The following is a 19,372-nucleotide window of genomic DNA, read 5'->3' on the forward strand; positions in this document are numbered from 1 at the left end:
TCGCTCCACATCAGTCAACAACCGACACAGCCAGACATTCTAGCGTTACAAGAAGCGACGCCACCACCTAAAATGGCGGGCTACGCAGCGTTCGCATACACTTACCCCACGCAACCATCCACTTCCAAACGACAATGCAAACAAACGTCGACGGTAGTCACATTCACACAACGCAATCTTGCAGTCACACAACACGAAATCGAGGACTCGCTAATTCCACACGTGTTCCTCGAGATCCATCCGCACAAGAAGGGCAGGCCCAGTATATATGTGCTTAACGCTTGCAGCTCGCCCAAAGATAGCTCCAAGCAGGCAGTTGCACTCATCCACAAAGCCGCGATCCTGGCCGGCACAGCACCCTTATTAATTGCGGGGGACTTTAACGCGCGCCACCAGGCATGGGGATATCCGCGCTCACTACCCAAAGGCGTAGCCATATGGAACACGCTCCAGACGGACCATCTCACACTCATAACTGACCCGGATTATCCGACCCGCGAAGGGAACAGCGTGTCTCCGGATACGACCCCGGATCTTTCCATCACGCGCAACATCCCGCTAGCCACATGGTCGAACACTCGAAACACGCTCGGCAGCGATCACTTTATTCTGGAAATAACGATCCCCGACAACACGCACAAAAGACGAGAGACACCCGAAAAACGTTTAGTTAATTGGGACCATTTCCGGGCCCTTCGCGAAGAGGAGGGGGAGGCTGTCGACCTGGGCAGCTGGACGCGTTCCTTACAGGACAGTGTCAGGCAGGCCACGGACACGGTCCCCGCTGCCTCACCAGAAGGGAGGGCGGACGCCAAACTGCTACATATGTGGCAGGCTTTGGAGAGACTCCGCGCTCGCTGGTCCAAACAAAAACGCAACCGCTCGCTCCGCAAACGCATCTCGCGCCTAGAGAGGGACATCGAAACGTACGCGATTGAGCTAGACAGTCAACACTGGGGGCAGATATGTGACCAGATCAACGGCAAATTGGGGCTCCGAGACACGTGGGGCCTCCTTCGCCACCTGATGGACCCCCAGGGTTCAAAAACGGTACAGCGTAACACACTAACCAAGGTAGCCAGTACGTTCCTGGGAGATGCCAGGGCACTCATAGAGGCCCTGAAGGACAGGTACGTTAACCTAAAGAAGGACGACGCGGAATCTCAATCGTATTCGGGAATCGGGAACCCCGAACTAGATGCGGATATCCTCGAGGCCGAGGTCCGTCACGCCACCACTCAACTCAATCCCAATTCGGCACAGGGCCCCGATGGGATCACCAACAAGACCCTACGCAACCTAGACGCTAAATCCATACCGGATCTCACGCGTTTCATTAACGAGATATGGCACAGCGGCACAATCCCGCCAGAGTGGAAACGGGCTAAAATGCTTTTTATACCCAAAACTGGTAAACCTCTCAACGTCGATAATTTGAGACCCATTTCGCTGACGTCCTGCGTCGGCAAGGTGATAAAGCACGCAGTGCTCAATCGTCTTCGGTCCTACATGGAGGATCAGGGCTTGTTCCCTGACTCCATGTTTGGCTTCCGCCAACACCTCTCGACGCAAGACATCCTTCTCCAACTCCAGTCGGAGGTAATCGAGCCGCGCCGAAACAAAAGGGTTGTGGTGGGGCTTGACTTGCACAGAGCCTTTGACAACATACGGCACACGGCAGTCCTATCCAACGTAAATAATTTGGGGCTGAGCGAACGCTTTTTCGCGTACGTGCAGTCGTTCCTCGAAAACCGTACGATAGAAATTTCAGTCGCGGGATACACGTCAGACCCCATACTCACAGGGGACAGAGGCACTCCGCAAGGAGCGGTCCTGTCCCCTATGCTATTCAACATAGCCATGCTGTACCTCCCGAGTAAGCTGGCCACTATACCCAGACTTGGTCACTCTATTTACGCAGACGACATCACGCTGAGGACCAACAAGGGCAGTGACGCGGACATGGAGGAGACGCTTCAGACAGCCATAGACGTCACATATGAATATGTCGCGAATTTAGGGCTCGACATCTCTCCGCTTAAATCGGAACAGCTAATCAAGGACGAGAGCGCACGTCTCACTGACTCAGAAGGCTCAGTACAGCGACTGGACCTGAGGATAGGCGACCAACCCATACCGGGGGTCACAACTATCAGAATACTGGGCTTAACCTTTCATTGCTTCAAACCAAACACGGACGTAATGCTAAAATTACACTCGATCACCCACCAGACTGTTAGACTCATCAGACGCATATCCAACAGGCGCGGAGGAGTAAAGGAAGCAGACATTGTGAGACTCATCAAGGCTTTCGTGGAGTCCCGCTTCCTATACTCCTTACCGTATCTACTATTAAGAAAGACCGACAGGAACAAATGCGATCTGCTTCTCCGGTCGGCGTACAAATCGGCACTGGGCCTGTCCCCCCAAACACCAACTGTCCACCTCATGGCTCTAGGACTACACAACACAGTAGACGAGCTGCTTAAGGCGTACCGCTCTGCTCAGATGCTACGCCTGGCGGGCACCAGAACCGGACGAGCGGTTCTCGAAAGGCTCGGCATACCCCCACCTCTAAATACCGCGTCTCTAATCGTGCCGATACCAACCGAAATTAGGTCTCGGCTCAGGATCCCACCCTTACCCAGGAACATGAACCCGACTTTCCATATTCAACGCCGCAAAGCCCGAGCGGAGGCCAATCACAAGCTGTACGCGGGGCGTCCCGACGTATACTTCGTAGACGCGGCTAACTACAGCGAACACCGGGACCGCTATGCCCTGGCCGTGGTGGATGGGACGGGGCGCATTGTAGTGATGGCCTCAGTCAAGGAGGATTCCCCCACCAGAGCGGAGGAAGCTGCAATCGGCCTGGCCCTCAACCACGCGTCCGAGTCGTTACGCACCATAATCTGTGACTCCAAGACGGCCATTCTCGGCTTCAGCTCAGGTCGCGTCCCTCGATCAGCAACAAAGCTCCTAACATTGAAATCATCCATCATCCCTCCAGTCACACGCCCAATCACATTAATCTGGTCTCCGGCTCATCAGGGGGTCGGTGGTAACGAGGCGGCCCACGCCGCGGCCCGAGATGCGACTCGCCGGGCCGGGACATGCGGGGCGGTCGGCGTGGCCATTCCGATTGCTAACGAGCCGAGAGATCTCCCATGGCATAAGGAACCGCTTCGTGGTTTTCAGGACATTACACAACACTACAGATTACAGCGCCAGATATACCCACCACCACATAAGTCGCTCAACAGACGCCAACAAGTATTATGGCGACAACTTCAGACGAATACTCTTCCTAACCCCGCGACACTCAGACACTACCTCCCGGATCTATACAAGGCCCGATGCACCAAGTGCTATGATCCAACAAAGGACGCCGAAGAATACAACAAGGCCACGATCGAACATATATTCTGGTCCTGCCCGGCCGATCCCCCACCGTCTTCCCTCACACGACATTTGACACAACCAGACACTCAGTGGACGACCCTGCTGCTCAGCTCCGACTGCGTTATTCAACTCGCTGCGGTCACAAGAGCCGAGCAAGTCGCCGCCCGGCCCAGTCCGTCCGGCCTCTCTGCAGGGGAGGCACCACGCCGGCCGTAGGAGAAGGAACCCACGTTCTGGATCTTATGAAGCTTTTATAAAGTTTATTCTCTCTCTCTCTTCCTTCTACACTCTCTTCCTTCCTTTTTCACCTTAGCTGGTAAGGGCTAACCTTGGGTGGCGACAGACACCTTGTCCAGAACCACACTAAGTTAAAGAGACTGGCAGCACTAATTGAGTAGCGACTTCAGCCATGCTTCTTTGTTATGAAGCATTAGCTATTCCTTTGTTGGGCTCGGTAGTGGGCGGTGCACCACAGTTTCAGAACGCCTCACCATCCAAATAGGTTCAAATTTAAACCACCTGATCGGCCCTTCAAAAAGGGTCGCACCGGTGCACTTTTCCCACCTTTGGACTAAAGCAACACTGACCACGCTACTGAGTTTTTCCTTATACATCCCGAAGTTGAGACGAAACCGATGTCAAAACTCTCTCCTTTACTTGTGGCTGACTTGTTAGAAGAAAAATGTAATGCAAAAAAAAAAATTTTTTCTGGAGATCTTTTGGTTGAAGTATTTGAGCAAAATCAGGCAGGGCAGCGTTTCTGTGCCTCAACCATATCCAGGACACGAAAGTCAGCGTCTCTGCACACCGTAAACTCAACACCATTCGCGGTGTTATATCTGAGGACGACCTGATGGTAAGCATGGAAATAGAGATCCTTGAAGGCATGCCCAGCCAGGGTATTGTTGCTGTAAAACGCATCACCATCCGCGGAGGTTCCAGATAACTTTCTACGCGACGCCTGGTACTTACCTTTGAACTCAGTACCTTGATTTCTTATGTGAAAGCGGGGTACTTGAATTGTATGGTCTGGCCTTACATACATTGTTTGCGCTGTCAGCGCTTCGGGTGTGGCTCGCGGTCCTGTTGTGGCAGCGAGTCATGTGCCAGGTGCGGTCGGAGTGACCACATCGTTGATGAGGACATGAAAGGCAAGCACCCCACATATTCTACATCATGTGAACACTTCAAATGAAAGAAGAAATTCTGACCCTGAAAGTGAAGGAAAATATCCTTTCCTGAAGCGAAGCGTCGCCTCTTGAATTTCCAGAGAGACTTTTGCCGAGGCGGTGCGCTGGGGAACTGCACCGCCTTTGAGGTCAATGGGAACGCAAGTGTATTATGGGGCCCTTTCGCAAACACTGCAGTCCTCTGGTATCAAGCCAAAGGTACAACTTCCAGGACGTGCTATCTCAGCTTCCCAGGCAGGTGCCCTCCCGAACCGTGCGAAAGGTTCAGGTGCACCCGGTCGCAGACGGAAGGTACCTCTGGAGCAGTGCACGCTGCTCCACCCTGAGATGACAGGGTGGATGCTGGTTCGTCAAGATACACCAGAGTACGGGGGTCTTCACTAGCTGCACAGAGTTCTGCACTCCCTGCCCCTCCATACCAGCCACCGCGAAGTCGGGGACCGCGTCTCTCTGCCTCAAATGGATCTGGGAAACCTGGGGGCCGTCCAGGTTAGAGGCCTCCAAGGTGCAGCCCCTTGTGGCTCTAGATGAGCCAATGGAAGAGAGTCGGTCAAGGTTCGACGAGGACAGACCCCGTTTGAGTTCAGAGTCTCTACTTTTTGCCTCCAGTGGCACCACCGGCAGGCCGAAAGACACCTCCAAAAAGAAAAATACCCCGCGCTTAAAGATAGACTTTAACTCGGAGAAACTTTGCCTACTCTTGAATTATCTTTATTTATTCTTATAAACTTTGCAATGGTCCATACTTTTAGCATCATATGGTGGAATTGTCGCGGCCTTCTTCGTAACATTGATTACATACATTTTTCTCTTGATGAACTACGTCCTGTGGTCTTGTGCCTACAGGTTACTTATCTAAATGACACCCACACAAAAGGGCTACATTGTCATCAGGTTTTCTGAAAGGACCGCATTTGCAGGCTCAAACCCTTCGGATTGTGTAGCAGTGGTAGTACAGAGTGGAGTTGCCTGTGCTCCAGTCCCTCTTCAGACGCCACTTGAGGCAGTTGGAGTTCGAATTCTCCTTGAAGGCCTCGTTACTCTTGTATCGCCCTACTTGCCTCCCAGCACTCCACTGCATTTGCAAGAACTTCAAGGACTCGTCGGTCAGCTGCCAGAGGCCTTTCTAACTCTTGATTATATTAATTCCCATTATCTTTGTGGGGCAGTTCTCGACAAGACTTTCATTGTAGAGTTATTGAACGACTTTTAGTTTCATCCGGGATATGTGTTTTGAATACAAAAGACGTAACTTTTTTTGGTGCCGTCCATAACACTTTTACAGCTACTGACTTGTCCCTATCATAACCATCATTACTCCCATGTTTTTCATAGAACGATTTAAACAACCCTTTGGCAGAGATCAGGTTCTGGGTATTTTAGAATGTGTTATACCGATCTCATCAATTCCGACTCGCCTTCCTAGGCGAAAGTTGTATAATGCCGACTGGTTTATTTTATTGAATTAGAAACTGTGCTTGATTCATCCTTGCTTTGTACTTGGAGCCCTGATAATGTAGAGTTTATGACACTAAATTTACAATTAGTGGTGCTGCGATTCCTATTCCTCAAACATCTGGACATCATCTTAAAAAGGGTAAGCCTTGGTAGACTAAGGGGTGTACAACCACTCGTGAGGATCTTAATAAAGCCTGGGGAGTTTTTCGCTGCTACCCTACCAATCTAAACCTAACTGCACTTAAGAAAAGTAGGACTAAAGCGCATTGGACACGAAGGCAGGCTAAAAGGGTTTCATGAACCAAATATGAATTTACTATAAATAGCTTTGTTTCAGCGAAGGAAGTGTGGACGGCCTGCGGAAAGTCCGAGGAGAATACCAACCTTTCCGAATCCCACTTCTTTTCTTGCCGGCCAGTATTCCTCAAAGATCAGGCAAATGTTCTTTTTATGCACTTCCAGCATATTTTTAATTTTTCCAACTTTGGTGTAACGTTTAAGAAGTCTCAATCTACTGCTGAAAAGTAGTAAATCTCGATGTCATGGTCTGGCCGGGCATATTACAGTAAGCTGTTCAGTATATGCGAACATGAAGTGGAGCTTTATGTGTAAAAATGAAGTCTGCACCAGGTTCAGACAGGATTCATTATGAATTGCCGAGGCACCTGTCCCCGGCATCAATGAGTCATTTGCTAGTATTTTTTAATCATCTATGAAAAAAAGCTGCCTTCCCTCGTTGCTAGAAAAGTGCCCACGTTATTCCCTTCTGAAGGTAAATACACGTCCATTTAGGCAAATTACCGTCCCATTGCGCTCACTAGTTGTCTTGGGAAGACATGTGAAAGGCTCATCAACCGGCGTCTGTTGTATTTGTGGGGGAAGAAGACAATTTCGACATTAATCAGTATGAATTTTGGGGATTTGATTCGTTTGGAGGCTTTTAGTCGTGAGGCGTCTGTACACCGGCAGCAATGTGTCTCGGTTTTTTTTATCTGCAAAAGGCCTATGATACCACATGGAGGTAGGGAATTCTTTTGGGATCTGCACAAATACAGAGTACGAGGCCGCATACTCCAGTGTATATAGAAATTTTTAAGTGACCGGACGTTTGAGGTCCGCTTGGGCTCTACACTGTCCGATGTGTTCCATTGGGAAAATGGAGTCGGAGGAGTTTTAAGTGTTACTCTGTTGCAAAAATTAACTGTCTTCCGAGTGTGATACCACCGTCTGTGTTTTACTCATTGTATGTGTATGATGTGCAGATCTCTGTTTCTTCTTGCAAACTCTCCAGCTGCGAACGAGAACTTACAGTCAATGAGATGAGCAAGTGGGCGGATGAAAACAGTTTCACATTTTCTCTCGAAAACACTGTCTGCGAACCCTTTTCGCTCCGCCGGGGATTGTCCCTGGATCCTTCCTTGCGTTTAAATGACACTGACACACCCGTTCAAAAGGAACACAAATTTATGGGCGTAATTTTCGACAATAAACTCACTTTTGTATCTGATCTGAAGGCATTGAAGCGTAAATACTTAAGGTCTTCAACGATGCTTAAAGTGTCTCACAACTCGTGAGTGTTTGACAGGCGATGCCTCAAGCGACTCTACAATTCCTTTGTTCGGTCTCGCCTCGACTGTGGCGCAATTGTGTATGGATTTACACGCCTACCTACACAGAAGATCTTGGATCCGGTTTACCACCTGGGGCTCCGACTGGCTACAGGTGCTATTCGCACATCACCGTGTCGAGTCTGTGTGCAGACACCTCTCAGGTGTCTTTTGAAAAGCGTTGACAGCACCTTAGTCTCTCTTATGCTTGCAGGGTCTATTCTAACCCTCAACACTCATCCTACAGCACCACCCGTACCTGTCGATTCTCTCAACTTCTTTAAAACAAAGCACTGTTTTTAACTTTCACATTCAGAGCCTTTGGGTCTCCCTCCAGTTTTCACTCAATGATGCTGTTATATTAAATCACAAAGAAAAAGTTGCTCCGTTGGACGAACTGCTGATCTTCAGCGACTGGTCGCTCACAAAGTATAATAAACGGGCTATTTCTCCTCAATCCCTGCAGCAGAAGTTTTAATCATTGCAGGGGACATATAGAGATTATACTGAATTATATACCGATGGGTCGAAATCTTTATCTTCTGTTAGTTATGCTTATATTCTGGTTCCTTTGCGAAAGCTTTGCAGTTAAATGGTGTGGAGAGCATTTTGTCTGCAAAGCTTGATGGTGTCTCTCTATCGGTTGAACATATAATGGGCAACTACACATTCAAGCTGTGTGAATCGACCTTTGTCGATTCAGAGAGCGTGATACAGGCTCTTACTTTCAGACTTCCCACAAAGAACCTTCTATTACGTACATATATGTTTAAAAGTAAACCGGGCTCTCAAACTCGGACACACCATAAAATTCTGTTGGGTACCTAGTCATGTCGGAATTTTAAGGAATGAGGGAGCATACAAACTGACTGTATGTACAAAGGAGTTGGCGACATCTCTTAGCTTACCCTATCAGGACCTTAGGCCACTTTTGAAGTCGTGGCAGCTCGGAGTGTAACGCGGAGTAAAACAATAAAGTGCATGTCACTAAACCCATTTTGGCTCTGTGGGAGAACTCGTTCTACTAGGAACGTTGGCTTGAGGTTCTACTTTGCCGCCTGGGGATTGGCCATTCACGTCTGACACATCTACATCTTTGTGGCAAAGGCATAAAGCTCTGTGTGCATTGTGGGGAAGTACTGACAGTTTTGCAGATTTTATGGCATTGTAGATTTCATCACCAACTTTTCCGACAAAGTTTTTCTGAACTTTTTAGAGGTCACCTTCTATTTCATCCTATGTTTCTGCTTTGGCGATCATCCTTTAGTGTCACTTGACAGTGACTTTACTTTCTTGAAAAGTCCGGACATATACATCAGCTATAACTTTAACCATGAAAACTATTTAATATCTCTTTCTTAGTATAACCGTCTTAAGTAATTTTATCTGGCGCAGTATGGCCTAAGTCGCTCGTGCGCCATAAAACCCTAATCATCATCATCAGCCAAACAGAGCTCAACGTCGGCCTGACGTCACCGCAACCCCTGCGCAAGAAGCAGACGACTTGCTCTCCGTATTGCTTTTTCTCAGTTGAGTCGTGATCTTATATATTGTGAAACGTAGTTTGTAAACTAGATTTCAGGATATATAAGGCGAGGACGTGCCCATTATAATTATAGGCTCTGTAATAATTCTGTTTAAGAGCACGACAAGATCCGACATTTAGTTCTGCGACGCGAAGTTGTACCAATCACGGGTATTTTAGGAGACCTTGCAGAGTGATCACCTTTCGATTCAGGTGAAATATATGCGACTGAGGTAAAAAATGGATGTTGAGTCGTATAAGGTAATCAAGCTTTGCTTTTACTGTTTGATCGAAATTAAATAACGCTATTTATTTTTGTTACCTGAAAACAAAAGTGGATTCTACAAATGATAATAACCAAATATATAGTTACTCGTTTCACTTTTGAAATAGTGCCTATTGCCAAAAGAAGGCGGAAAATAATACTTATTTTGCAATTCAAACCGGTTCGGACCGTTATTTTCGCTCCTCGGAACTGAACCGAAAGCCGTGAACTTGAATCCGAACCGAACCGATAAAAATTTCGGTTTCACACTCCGAACACGACACTTCGGGTCGGGATGATTCGGAGGCGTTAGAGACACTCGAGTTGCAGGACGGCTCAATCTTTGATGTCACAGCACTGGCGCTGATCGCGCGGGAACTTCACATTCGGCTTTAGGAAATTGTTTTTTTACTTCACAAATACTGAACTCCCAAGTTCAGAATTTTGAGGGTGATGTGCAGGCATCTTTTTCAATCGTTTCGGATAAAAACAAATATGACTTTGACCTGCCAGGGCTTTCTTAAGAGTGTACTATCTCCAGCAGTACGTGAGAACCTTTTCACGAAGAAAGTTACAAGCGCCGGCTGTGGGACATTCGCTTAGGCCGGGTCCATATTCCATGGAGCGGGGAAGTAAATAGACCATTTTTCTATTGTTTTTAGGGGGTGCTTAGCAAAATATGCATAGCACCACCAGATGAACTGCCACGGATATTGGGTATTTCATATTGTATGAGTGTGTACGTGGGTCTGTAGAGATACGTTGATCTGAATCACCGATGCTGCACGCCATAACAACCACTACAAGACATTGAGATTCTAACATATTCGTAGATTTTAATTTAGTGATGATGGGATTAAAAATGAGGGTTCGCGTTGGGTATGCGACGCTTGGCCCTCTACGGCAGGGATGACGTGGTCAAAAGTGGCGCCGAAAGAGGGACACTGCTCAGGACCTTGTGTTCGGGATCCAGAGCGGCGGTCCGTGGGGAAAGAGGGGCGGGGGTTTCCCTTCGTATGAGAGGGGGCAGCGAGAGGAAGTGGACGACGCATGCTCCGTGCGATGGGACGCGCGATCAGATCTTATATGGAGGAGGTCTGGGATCACCAGACAATGCACTTGTTGACTGGGTTCATGGGTGATCCGACCGGGCAGTTGAACTCCGCGGCAAACTCGGGCGAGTTGGACGTGGGACCGATGACCCTACACAGCACATTGAACATCTGGTTGCAGCGAATCGTGAGTTAATTGTATATATAGACAAACTCATTTTTGATAAACAAGCATGTGGTCACAAGAAAACTGTTATCTCCTAATGCAAAAATGTTTCAAAAGCCGGAATTCATGATTTAAAAAAAAAACTATACCTCCCACTTGTATCACAATATCAACAATTTATAAGTAGACGTTTCGCCTCCTATGCGGGAGACATCATCAGTGCAGAACACCTAGAATAATCGTGGCCTGCGAACAACCTTCTCTTCTACAGCGAAGCTGTTTATGGCTAGGGTTCCGTGGATTTTTTGTGTGCAGTGACTAAAAACTTCACGCCCGCACCGCCGCACGCGAACGCCTCTCCCGTATAAAAGATTCGAAGTAGATAACCAAAATAAAGCGTTGACGAACGCGCGTGCAAGATGCCATTTATTTTAGGCTCATGCATTAGAACAGTTACTGCAGCAGACGCCGGCACCGCACGCGCACACCTTCGCCGTATCATAGCTTCCTCTATACTCACAAAGCCTGGCAGTTCGACGACGGAGTCCATGGCTATGTTCCAAATCTTACCCGAGTAACCTGCCTCCTACGTCAGCGGGTAATACCACGTGACATCGCGAGTAAACGATCCGCGACTCGATTTTGGAACGGCCAGGATAATCACCTGGATACTACGCGGATTGGCTTCGTCTTGGGCGACGGCAAAAAGAAAACACAGCAGCGATGACAGAAAATAGCAGACGATCCTTTTGATCATGGAGAAAGCACCCGAAGAACGGTAATGTTAATGACGATGCGGTGTATTTTGAGGTGGATCCACCAGCTCCTTTTACTCACCTTCGTTTTGAACTGTATATTGAGATCAAAATTACTTACTCCTTACAGCTAGACATAAAAAAATGTGTTTTTATTAATCAGCGCGATCGCTGCAATTCTAGTCACGGTGCCCTAAACGCATATATTCCACGCATTGTAATTTGCACCGATTATGTTTTGCAGAAATATATTCCACGCGGTGTAGCGGTCCAGCGCGAGGGTGCTTTCTCCAGAATATGAAACTCACGTTCGCTTTGACGCGAATGTGATTACAGTGAAATTTTCGAAGCCTTCACTGCTTTACAAACGTTATCCTCTCATTACACACACTCTGGAGGAAACAAAAATATTACATTATCATACACCGAGTTCAAACATTTTCGGCCTTGAACGTGAGATTACGGCATTCCCCCAACGCCGAGGTCGAGGATGCGGAGAAGCTCCTGTTTACGCTCGCACTCAGATAATAACAAGTACACGTTCCCGGGGAAGGTGGGCGGTCTGGATGTAATGCAGTCAATTCCTGCGTTGACAACAGCAAATCGCAATAACCACACATGCTGCACCTAATTCTTTGTCATTTCGAACGTCCGCCACCAAAACCAAAGGAGCAAGCGAGCTTTGACGGCTGTCGGCGCAGAAAGCAGACGACGAACAGATCACGTGACGTATTTACTCGATTTGATCCGACTTTACCCCCCGATCGAGGAGGGTAGCGCGAGTAATTACTCCGGAGTAAACAACCCGCTTCTGGAACGCGAGTTCTGACGTCATCGAGTAAGCTCGAGTAAGTTTTGGAACGCCACGGTACGAAACTTTTACTCCGGAGTCGGATCGAGTAAATTTTGGAACACAGCCATAGAGTGCCCGGTTGCAGATTGGGAGCGCGATGATCTGGTAGCACAGAGCATCAAAGAGCTATTTCTCAGGGAACCTGGATGTCAGCGCACAGCTTTTGCAGCGGCGAGAACACGGAACACACTTGTTTGCTCGGGAGAAGTGTGTTTTGGCGTCTCGCCGCAGCGGGGCGCCAGTCACGTGGCTCTCCTCACATCCGTTGTCTGGCGCTCCACCTTTTTCACTTCGGCGGCCGCTTCTCGTGGCCATCTGCCAGGCTTTGTCAGTATATAGGAGGCTATGCCCGTATGCCCGTATAAAAGATTTGAAGTACATAACCAAAATAAAGCGTTGACGAACGCGCTTGCAAGATGTCATTTTGCTGCCATAGCCTCCTCTATACTCACAAAGCGTGGCAGCTCAACGACGGAGCCATAGACCGCCCGGTCGCAGATTTGGAGCGCCGGGATCTAATATACGGAGCATTTCTCGGGGAAGCTGGTAGTGAGCGCACAGCTTTTGCTCCGGCGAGGACGCGCAAGGAACGCGAGGAGCACGAGTGGACATTCCATCGCTCGGGGAAGTGTGTTTCGGCGTTTCGCCGCAGCGGGGCGCCCGTTACATGACTCTCTTCTCATCCGTTGTTCGCCGCTCTACCATTTCACTTTCGACCGCCGCGTCTCATGGTGATCTACCAGGCTTCATCAGTATAGAGGAGGCTATGCTGCTGCAGATGCCGGCACGTGCGGCGCGTGGAACACCATTCCCTGCATTCTCCTTGATGCTCGGGTGATTTAGCAATAAGTCTATTCAGTACATTAGTTATCAATAGGCACCATTTTAAAGATCATGCAGTAGACTCTCAGGTAGATAATAAAGATTTCTCAAAGATTTGCCGTTGTGCGACCCGCGTCGGCCATGACGCTCTCACCGCCCTCTCTTTGTCTTCATTCCAAGCGTTTGCGTGCCTAGTTTCCTTCCTTCCCGCTCTCCAGGGGTGGCGGTCCCGTCGCGCGCGTCTAGTTTCCTCCGGCTCCTCGGCGCGGGTCTGTGTCGTGTGCTGAATAGCTTCGCAAGTCATCCGCATTCTCAGAGTGGAATGACTCATGATTTTCTCTATGGAACGTCATCGCAGTTGGGTGGCACCAACTCGGACATTTGACAAGAGCCCGATGCCGAGCGTCTTTTGACGCGTGATTGGACACGAGGCCAAGCCGAATGCTGACGCAGCACTCGTGTCCAACCTGTGTCTTTGCTTAATCTCTGTGATGACGTCAAACTTTAAATATTATTAGCGACGAGACGTTTTCGTGGTTTCCTCTCATGGTACAAATCTGGGACGTCACGACCAGGATTTTCGATGGCCAGTGACAATCTTAATTGTGGCTGTCAAATCATGGTGCAAACTTGCAATTATCGCGTCCTTAAACCAACACCGTCAAAGTGACAGTCTAATGTCTTTTCTTATTTTCATTTTTAAAAGTGGAATTTATATCACTCAAGACGTTACAAAAATAAATGTTAAATGCACGAGCCCTTGACAGGTGGCCCTGCCGGCGCACATTGCGTCGTGACAGTAATCACTAGATGGCACAGGAGGTGACTCCTCACTCCCTCTGTCGGCTACTTTTTATTCCCAAGGTGTGGCTCATGATTGAAACCTTTTGGGACGGGAGAGACGTCCGGCACTCAGACGACTGGTTCCCGAAAGGAAATGGAGGCACGATTCGCCAGACGATTCGACAGAAAGCAGATATAGCTGTATGAGAGCCGTCCGTAGGGGGTAGCCTCCACCACCGTAACTGGACACCCGTACAGTATGGTACCTTGAGCCGTTGTCGATCTAATTCAGGCCTGGTTCGCCGATCGGGCCACCGTCTTATTACAAATTGCGGTCGTAACAACGTCATACGGAGCGTTTGTCCAATCGTGAAAGGCTGATCACAGCGACGATTGTAGTCGCGCACGTCGCGATTGGGTGTTGTTGGCACTGCACGTATGCAGAGGGGTCGCTCTGTTTTGCAGTTGGAGATCCCAGAACTACTTTTGTATGCGCGTGCGTGCTCAGCATGCCGCCTCAAAGTGTGGAGCTCGTTCTGGTAGAATGTGGTACACTTAAACTGCCTAATGCCCACAATTCGCTCGCGAAATGTTGGGAAATCGTCACCGCCGTGAACTGTCGCCGAAGGTATGAGTTCGTGTATAAGGCTGTGCAGAGCGAAAGTTCGTCTTTAAATCGTCTGGACTTGGCGGATCGCTGGCGCCGTGCCTGCTTCTTGTGCTGAGGTTGCACCGTGGCAGTGATCTCAGAACGCCGAGCTCTGATTGACCCTGATTGGATGGATATAGGTAGACTTCAATGTAGCTGCCTTGAGGTTTACCCACTATTCTTCCAATCGAAGTCAATCAGAGCTAGGCCTTCTGTCGTAACCGCCACCCCGCGCAAGAAGCGAACGAACTTGCGCTCCAGATCGAACTCTAGGGGCGCTTTGTGCACCTTGTTTTTCACGGAGCTCGTTGTTAAACCTAACACAAGGCCCGTGAACTGGATTGTTTAAGTCACGTTTGTCGATCGAGATCAAGGCAGAGATTGAGGAAGTGCCGCGTCAGCGTTTGGTTGGACCACCTTTTCAATTGGTGCTTGCTAATTGAACACGAGCCTAAGCCGAACGTTGTCACAGCTTTCAGCTACGTCAGCCGAGCGCTGGGCCAGTAACACGAACAAATATTTCATGATCTTGTCCCCATGGGCTAAATTCCTAACAGCGGCTATAGGCTCGCGATAGTTGGATCTCCTCTTCAATGGACATTTATCATTTTCAGGGAAATATATATGGCACAAAGCACCAAGCGTACGAAACACTTTTTGCGGGCAAGAGGCATCGAGAATAACATGCACGTGACCAGGCTGTTTGCATTAGAGCCACGGTTCATGGCAGCGCAGCTGCCAAAGTAGCGACACGACGAAAAATTATCTACTTGGTATCCCAAGGAGCGACCACGCTCTTTAAATTGATCGAAATTCGGTTCGCTATGACATTGTGCAGCGTTACCCACAGATGCTGCATTTTTTTTTTTGTAAAATTCGCAAAGAGCGATTTTACCTGTGAAAAAGTGAAGAAACCAAAAGGCTTAGCTTCTATGGAAACTCAGCGAAGGCACCGGCCTTCAAACATTACGGCACCGTTTTGCAATGGAGGCAAGAGATGGCGCAAGCGGTCGCGACGTCAACTGCCGCCAACGAACGAGCATACGGCGCCGAGAGCCGGCGTCTTAGCAGACGATCTTTTCGACTCAACAGCCGGAAGAGCTTTTTCGATATCAGTTGCCAATGCATTATTTTATCATCCTTACTAATAAAACACATTGAGTGGGCACATAATCGATTAAAAAAATGGTTTGTCAAGATATTTTGACTGCTTTTTTTTTTCGGGGTAATGATGTCGTCTGCTTTGTAGTTCCTTGTTACCCCGCGTGTTCTTTTTTCTGCGACTGTCGCCGCCTGCGGAACGCGCACCGCTTTTGAGTCGAAGAGATCGTGTGTTAATGACGCCAGCTCTCAGCGCCGTATGCTCGTTTGTCGGCGGCGGTTGGCGTCGCGACCGTTTGCGCCATCTCTCGCCTCCCGTGCGAAACGGCGCCGTATTGTTTGAAGACTGGTGACTTCACTGCGTTTCCATAAGAGCTAAGCATTTTTCTTTCTTTACTTTTTTCCTAAAGGAAGTTCTCTCTTTGCTAATTAAAAAAAAAAACAGAAAAAGAAAGCACCACTTGTGGGCAAGGCTGCACAAAGTCGTAGGGTGATAGGTAAAGAAACCGAATTTTGTGGTAGATTTAAAGACCCTGGCCCACTGATCTCAATGACAATTGCTGGATCGCGCTTCCCGCTCCCGCAAGCGAAGCCACCGGACGGCCATCTTGCTCGGGTAGGATTCGCGGTTTTTCTAGCGTTTCGCTGTAATTTTTCAGCGTGCTGTAGACACGTTTTCTACTCGTTCGTCGTCATTCGCCGAGGAAGTGTTTTAAGACTCTGTGTACCGCTGAGACTTGTCGTTGTGAACACGTGAAAAATTTTACGAAAGCGCAGTGCAGCAAGAAAAAGCCACCACTCGCCGAAAGCAAGTTTCGCCGGTCTCGCGGCGGGATCAGAGCTTCCTTGACACGCCGAGTGCTGCATCTTCGTGCGTTCGCACGCTTGGATACCGATGAAGAATCGACGCCGCACCGAAGTTCTGGAGGTGCGTCGCGCGTAGATGTCTTTAGATCATATATATATCGGGCACGGAGTTCCGGATCGTCCAGCTGTTTCGGTGAGTTGCTATCAATAAGTGTGTGTGTGTGTGGGGGGGGGGGGTATGTACGTTCTCTTATGTACTATTAACCATGGCTACGTTCCAAATCTACTCTAATGGATTACGTGGGAGCACGAATAGAGCAACGCTGTGGAGCAAGGAGGGTTTTCGAAAGCAAAAGTACAAGACGGCGAGAATGAAAATCTTTGAAGCGCGGCCGATATGGTCGTGTGCAATCTGTTGACCGATTACAATTAGGCGAGCCGCGCTCAAACGTCAAGTGCACTCGCAAACCACATTCACGCGACGTCGATTCTTGGTCGGTATCCAAGCGTGCGAAGACACTGAGACACGGCACTACGGGGTGCCAAGGAAGCTTTGAACACGCCGCCTGGCCGACAAAACTTGCTTTTGACGAGTTGTGCCTTTTTGCCTGCGACACTGCGCTTTCGTAAAATTTTCCGCGTGTTCACAGCGGCAAGTCTCCACGGTACAAAGAGTCTTAAAAAACGTTTTCGGCGAATGACGACGGACGACAAAACCGCAAATCCTACCAGAGCAAGATGGCCGTCCGGTGGCTTCACTCGCGCTGCAGCAAACAAGCGGGGAAGCACGATCCAGCAATTGTCATTGAGATGAATGGCCTGGCCGCTCCTTGTGACACCCAGTAGATGCACCACGTCAGAAGCGCCGATGGTGATCTCTATTTTGGGCCTGGGAGGTCGCCATGGTAACCGTGCTGCTAGTGACGCTGGGCGGCAATTTTTTTTTTTAGTCGAGTTTCGCTTATGTCTTCATCCGTTCATTGGAAAGTGGTAAAAGCCGTTTTGTGTTTGCCCGATCGCCAAAGGTCATCCTGGTAGTTATTTCCCCCGGCCTGGTGGCGATTGCAGGGGTGTGGAAGAAAAAAAAAAGAGTTTTCAAGTGGGGCAGGAAGGCATATCTTTTAGGCTGGGCGGCGAAAGCTACCGCCCGTTACAAAGGGTACAGCGGCTATCATCCATCCATCCATGTTCGGCTCTCTCGGTTGCTACGGGAACCGAGCCGGCTCAGCTTGTTGCTATGGTATACCGCGTGTGACCAACCGCGGTGAGAGTTGGCCCGGGAAGAGCGTGGCGCTACTCTGGCAGCTACACCACCATATACAGTGGCTCTAGTTTGCATGGCTGCTGGCACCTGAACACCATGACCGTGGCATTTATAATTATAGAACTAAAAGAGCGCTTCAGAAAACTTCAGCTGTTCTTCACGCCGTCGTTGAGGTGTTGTCTATCAGTCCGAAGTCTCTTGATACTGGTCATCCTTTCCGACTAGCTAGGGCTCACAGGCGAGCAGAAATCTTGACGAAGCAGAATTTGCGCGAGCATGACGCATGACGTCTAGCAGTGCAGTCTGCTGCTATACACCCTGGTGGACATCGCACATAACGTCCCCCGTCTACGGAGCACAGAGTGTGCCTTTTATTCGGGAACACTAATTGTCAACTGACTCGGGGAGCTTTTATTGCATCCCGACACGAATCGCGCAGCCGTCTGCCCAAGCGAACTTGTATGCAAATGAAGGGTGAAGCATGCCCGCTATGGTGTTTTTCACTCTTCTAAAGGCTGGACTTCATGGGACGAATGCTGCGAAAAAGCGACGAATTTTGCCCGGCGGGTTTTGCTCTGCGCGTGGCATCAGCATAGTGGGTGCTACGTTGCGCACAAAGCGAGCGTGACATCAGGCGGCGTTCGTCCTTTATTCATCGCATAATTTGCTGCGTGTCTTCTCCTAAAGTTGCGAGAAATACGCGCTCATGCGCATGGCCCTTCTGGCGAAGGTCCAGTACAAATAAACAAGAAAGCAAACTCTTGGGAATATATAAGCCAGGGCGTCCTTTGCCAGAACTGTTATCGTTCTCGGCAATGCCCGAAACCCCCTAAGTTGTCATCCATTACTCTAACAAGACGTTTCAAACAACAACCCTTTCTGCGACGTACCTGAATAGAGGTGGGCTGTGTGAATCCGCGAGGATGCTCAGCTTTAATGCCTCGGGACGGTACTTGCTGCACCATATCTGCGTCATGTGGACGGCCGTTCAGAACAAGAGGAAAGCGCTGGTGTTTGAGCGCGAGTGCAGAAAAAGCATTTTGAGCACGCCAAGCACTCACGTTGGCGGCGCTGATCCAGAAGAGCTGCTGTGGGGTGTACTTAAGGCCCGGGAGCCTGGCCTCCGGACCGTTCTGCTTCACCCACTTCTTGTAAGCCTGTGCCAAAAACAAAAGCGGGCTGTTTGACGCCTCGTTTGATAGTCGTCCGATATAAAGGCTCGTTCACACAGTACCGTTCGTCTACGCTACGTTATGTGGCGGGAGCTTACGTCTGCGTATGCTAAGACTCTCCAAGACATCCATGCTAGATTATAAAGGGTAGCAACCATTTAATGGAGTAACTACACACATAACACGAAGCACAAAGCCCTTTATATGGTGCTCTGGTTGAGCACGAGTGTCCCGATGACTCGTGACTAGGCTCACGCGTTTCTGGCAAAAACTCACCCCGGCGCCGGTTTTATTAGAATCTGGGAAAACCGAAAACCCCATAATTCAATCTGTCCTTCACTAAGAAATATACAAGCTTGTATTGACTTATTGGGAATGATCGTTTTGGAGCGCGTTGGGATCAGCAGACCAGATCCGAGACCGAACGAAGCCGCTCCGCCTACGGATCCCCAGTGGAACTATAACCTCTAGTGGAACATGGCCACTCCTTCAGGATCGGCG

At 49.1% G+C, this 19,372-nt stretch overlaps 1 protein-coding gene across 1 annotated transcript in view; it reads right to left on the minus strand.

Annotated features, from left to right (window-relative positions):
• Positions 1-10,477: 10,477 nt before the first annotated feature.
• Positions 10,478-19,372, minus strand: part of LOC120836840 (neprilysin-2-like) — a 91,005-nt gene continuing 82,110 nt past the window's right edge. Inside the window, exons 12-14 of the mRNA XM_040205923.1 lie at positions 18,761-18,856; positions 18,590-18,666; positions 10,478-10,650 (exon numbers count right to left, since the gene is read on the minus strand). Of these exons, the coding sequence (XP_040061857.1) occupies positions 10,551-10,650; positions 18,590-18,666; positions 18,761-18,856 (273 nt within the window). The 3' untranslated portion in view covers positions 10,478-10,550. The remainder of the gene's footprint in view (positions 10,651-18,589; positions 18,667-18,760; positions 18,857-19,372) is intronic.

The sequence above is a fragment of the Ixodes scapularis genome, unplaced genomic scaffold (genome assembly GCF_016920785.2).
Source record: "Ixodes scapularis isolate PalLabHiFi unplaced genomic scaffold, ASM1692078v2 PGA_scaffold1__304_contigs__length_218370807, whole genome shotgun sequence".
Classification (NCBI taxonomy): domain Eukaryota; kingdom Metazoa; phylum Arthropoda; class Arachnida; order Ixodida; family Ixodidae; genus Ixodes; species Ixodes scapularis.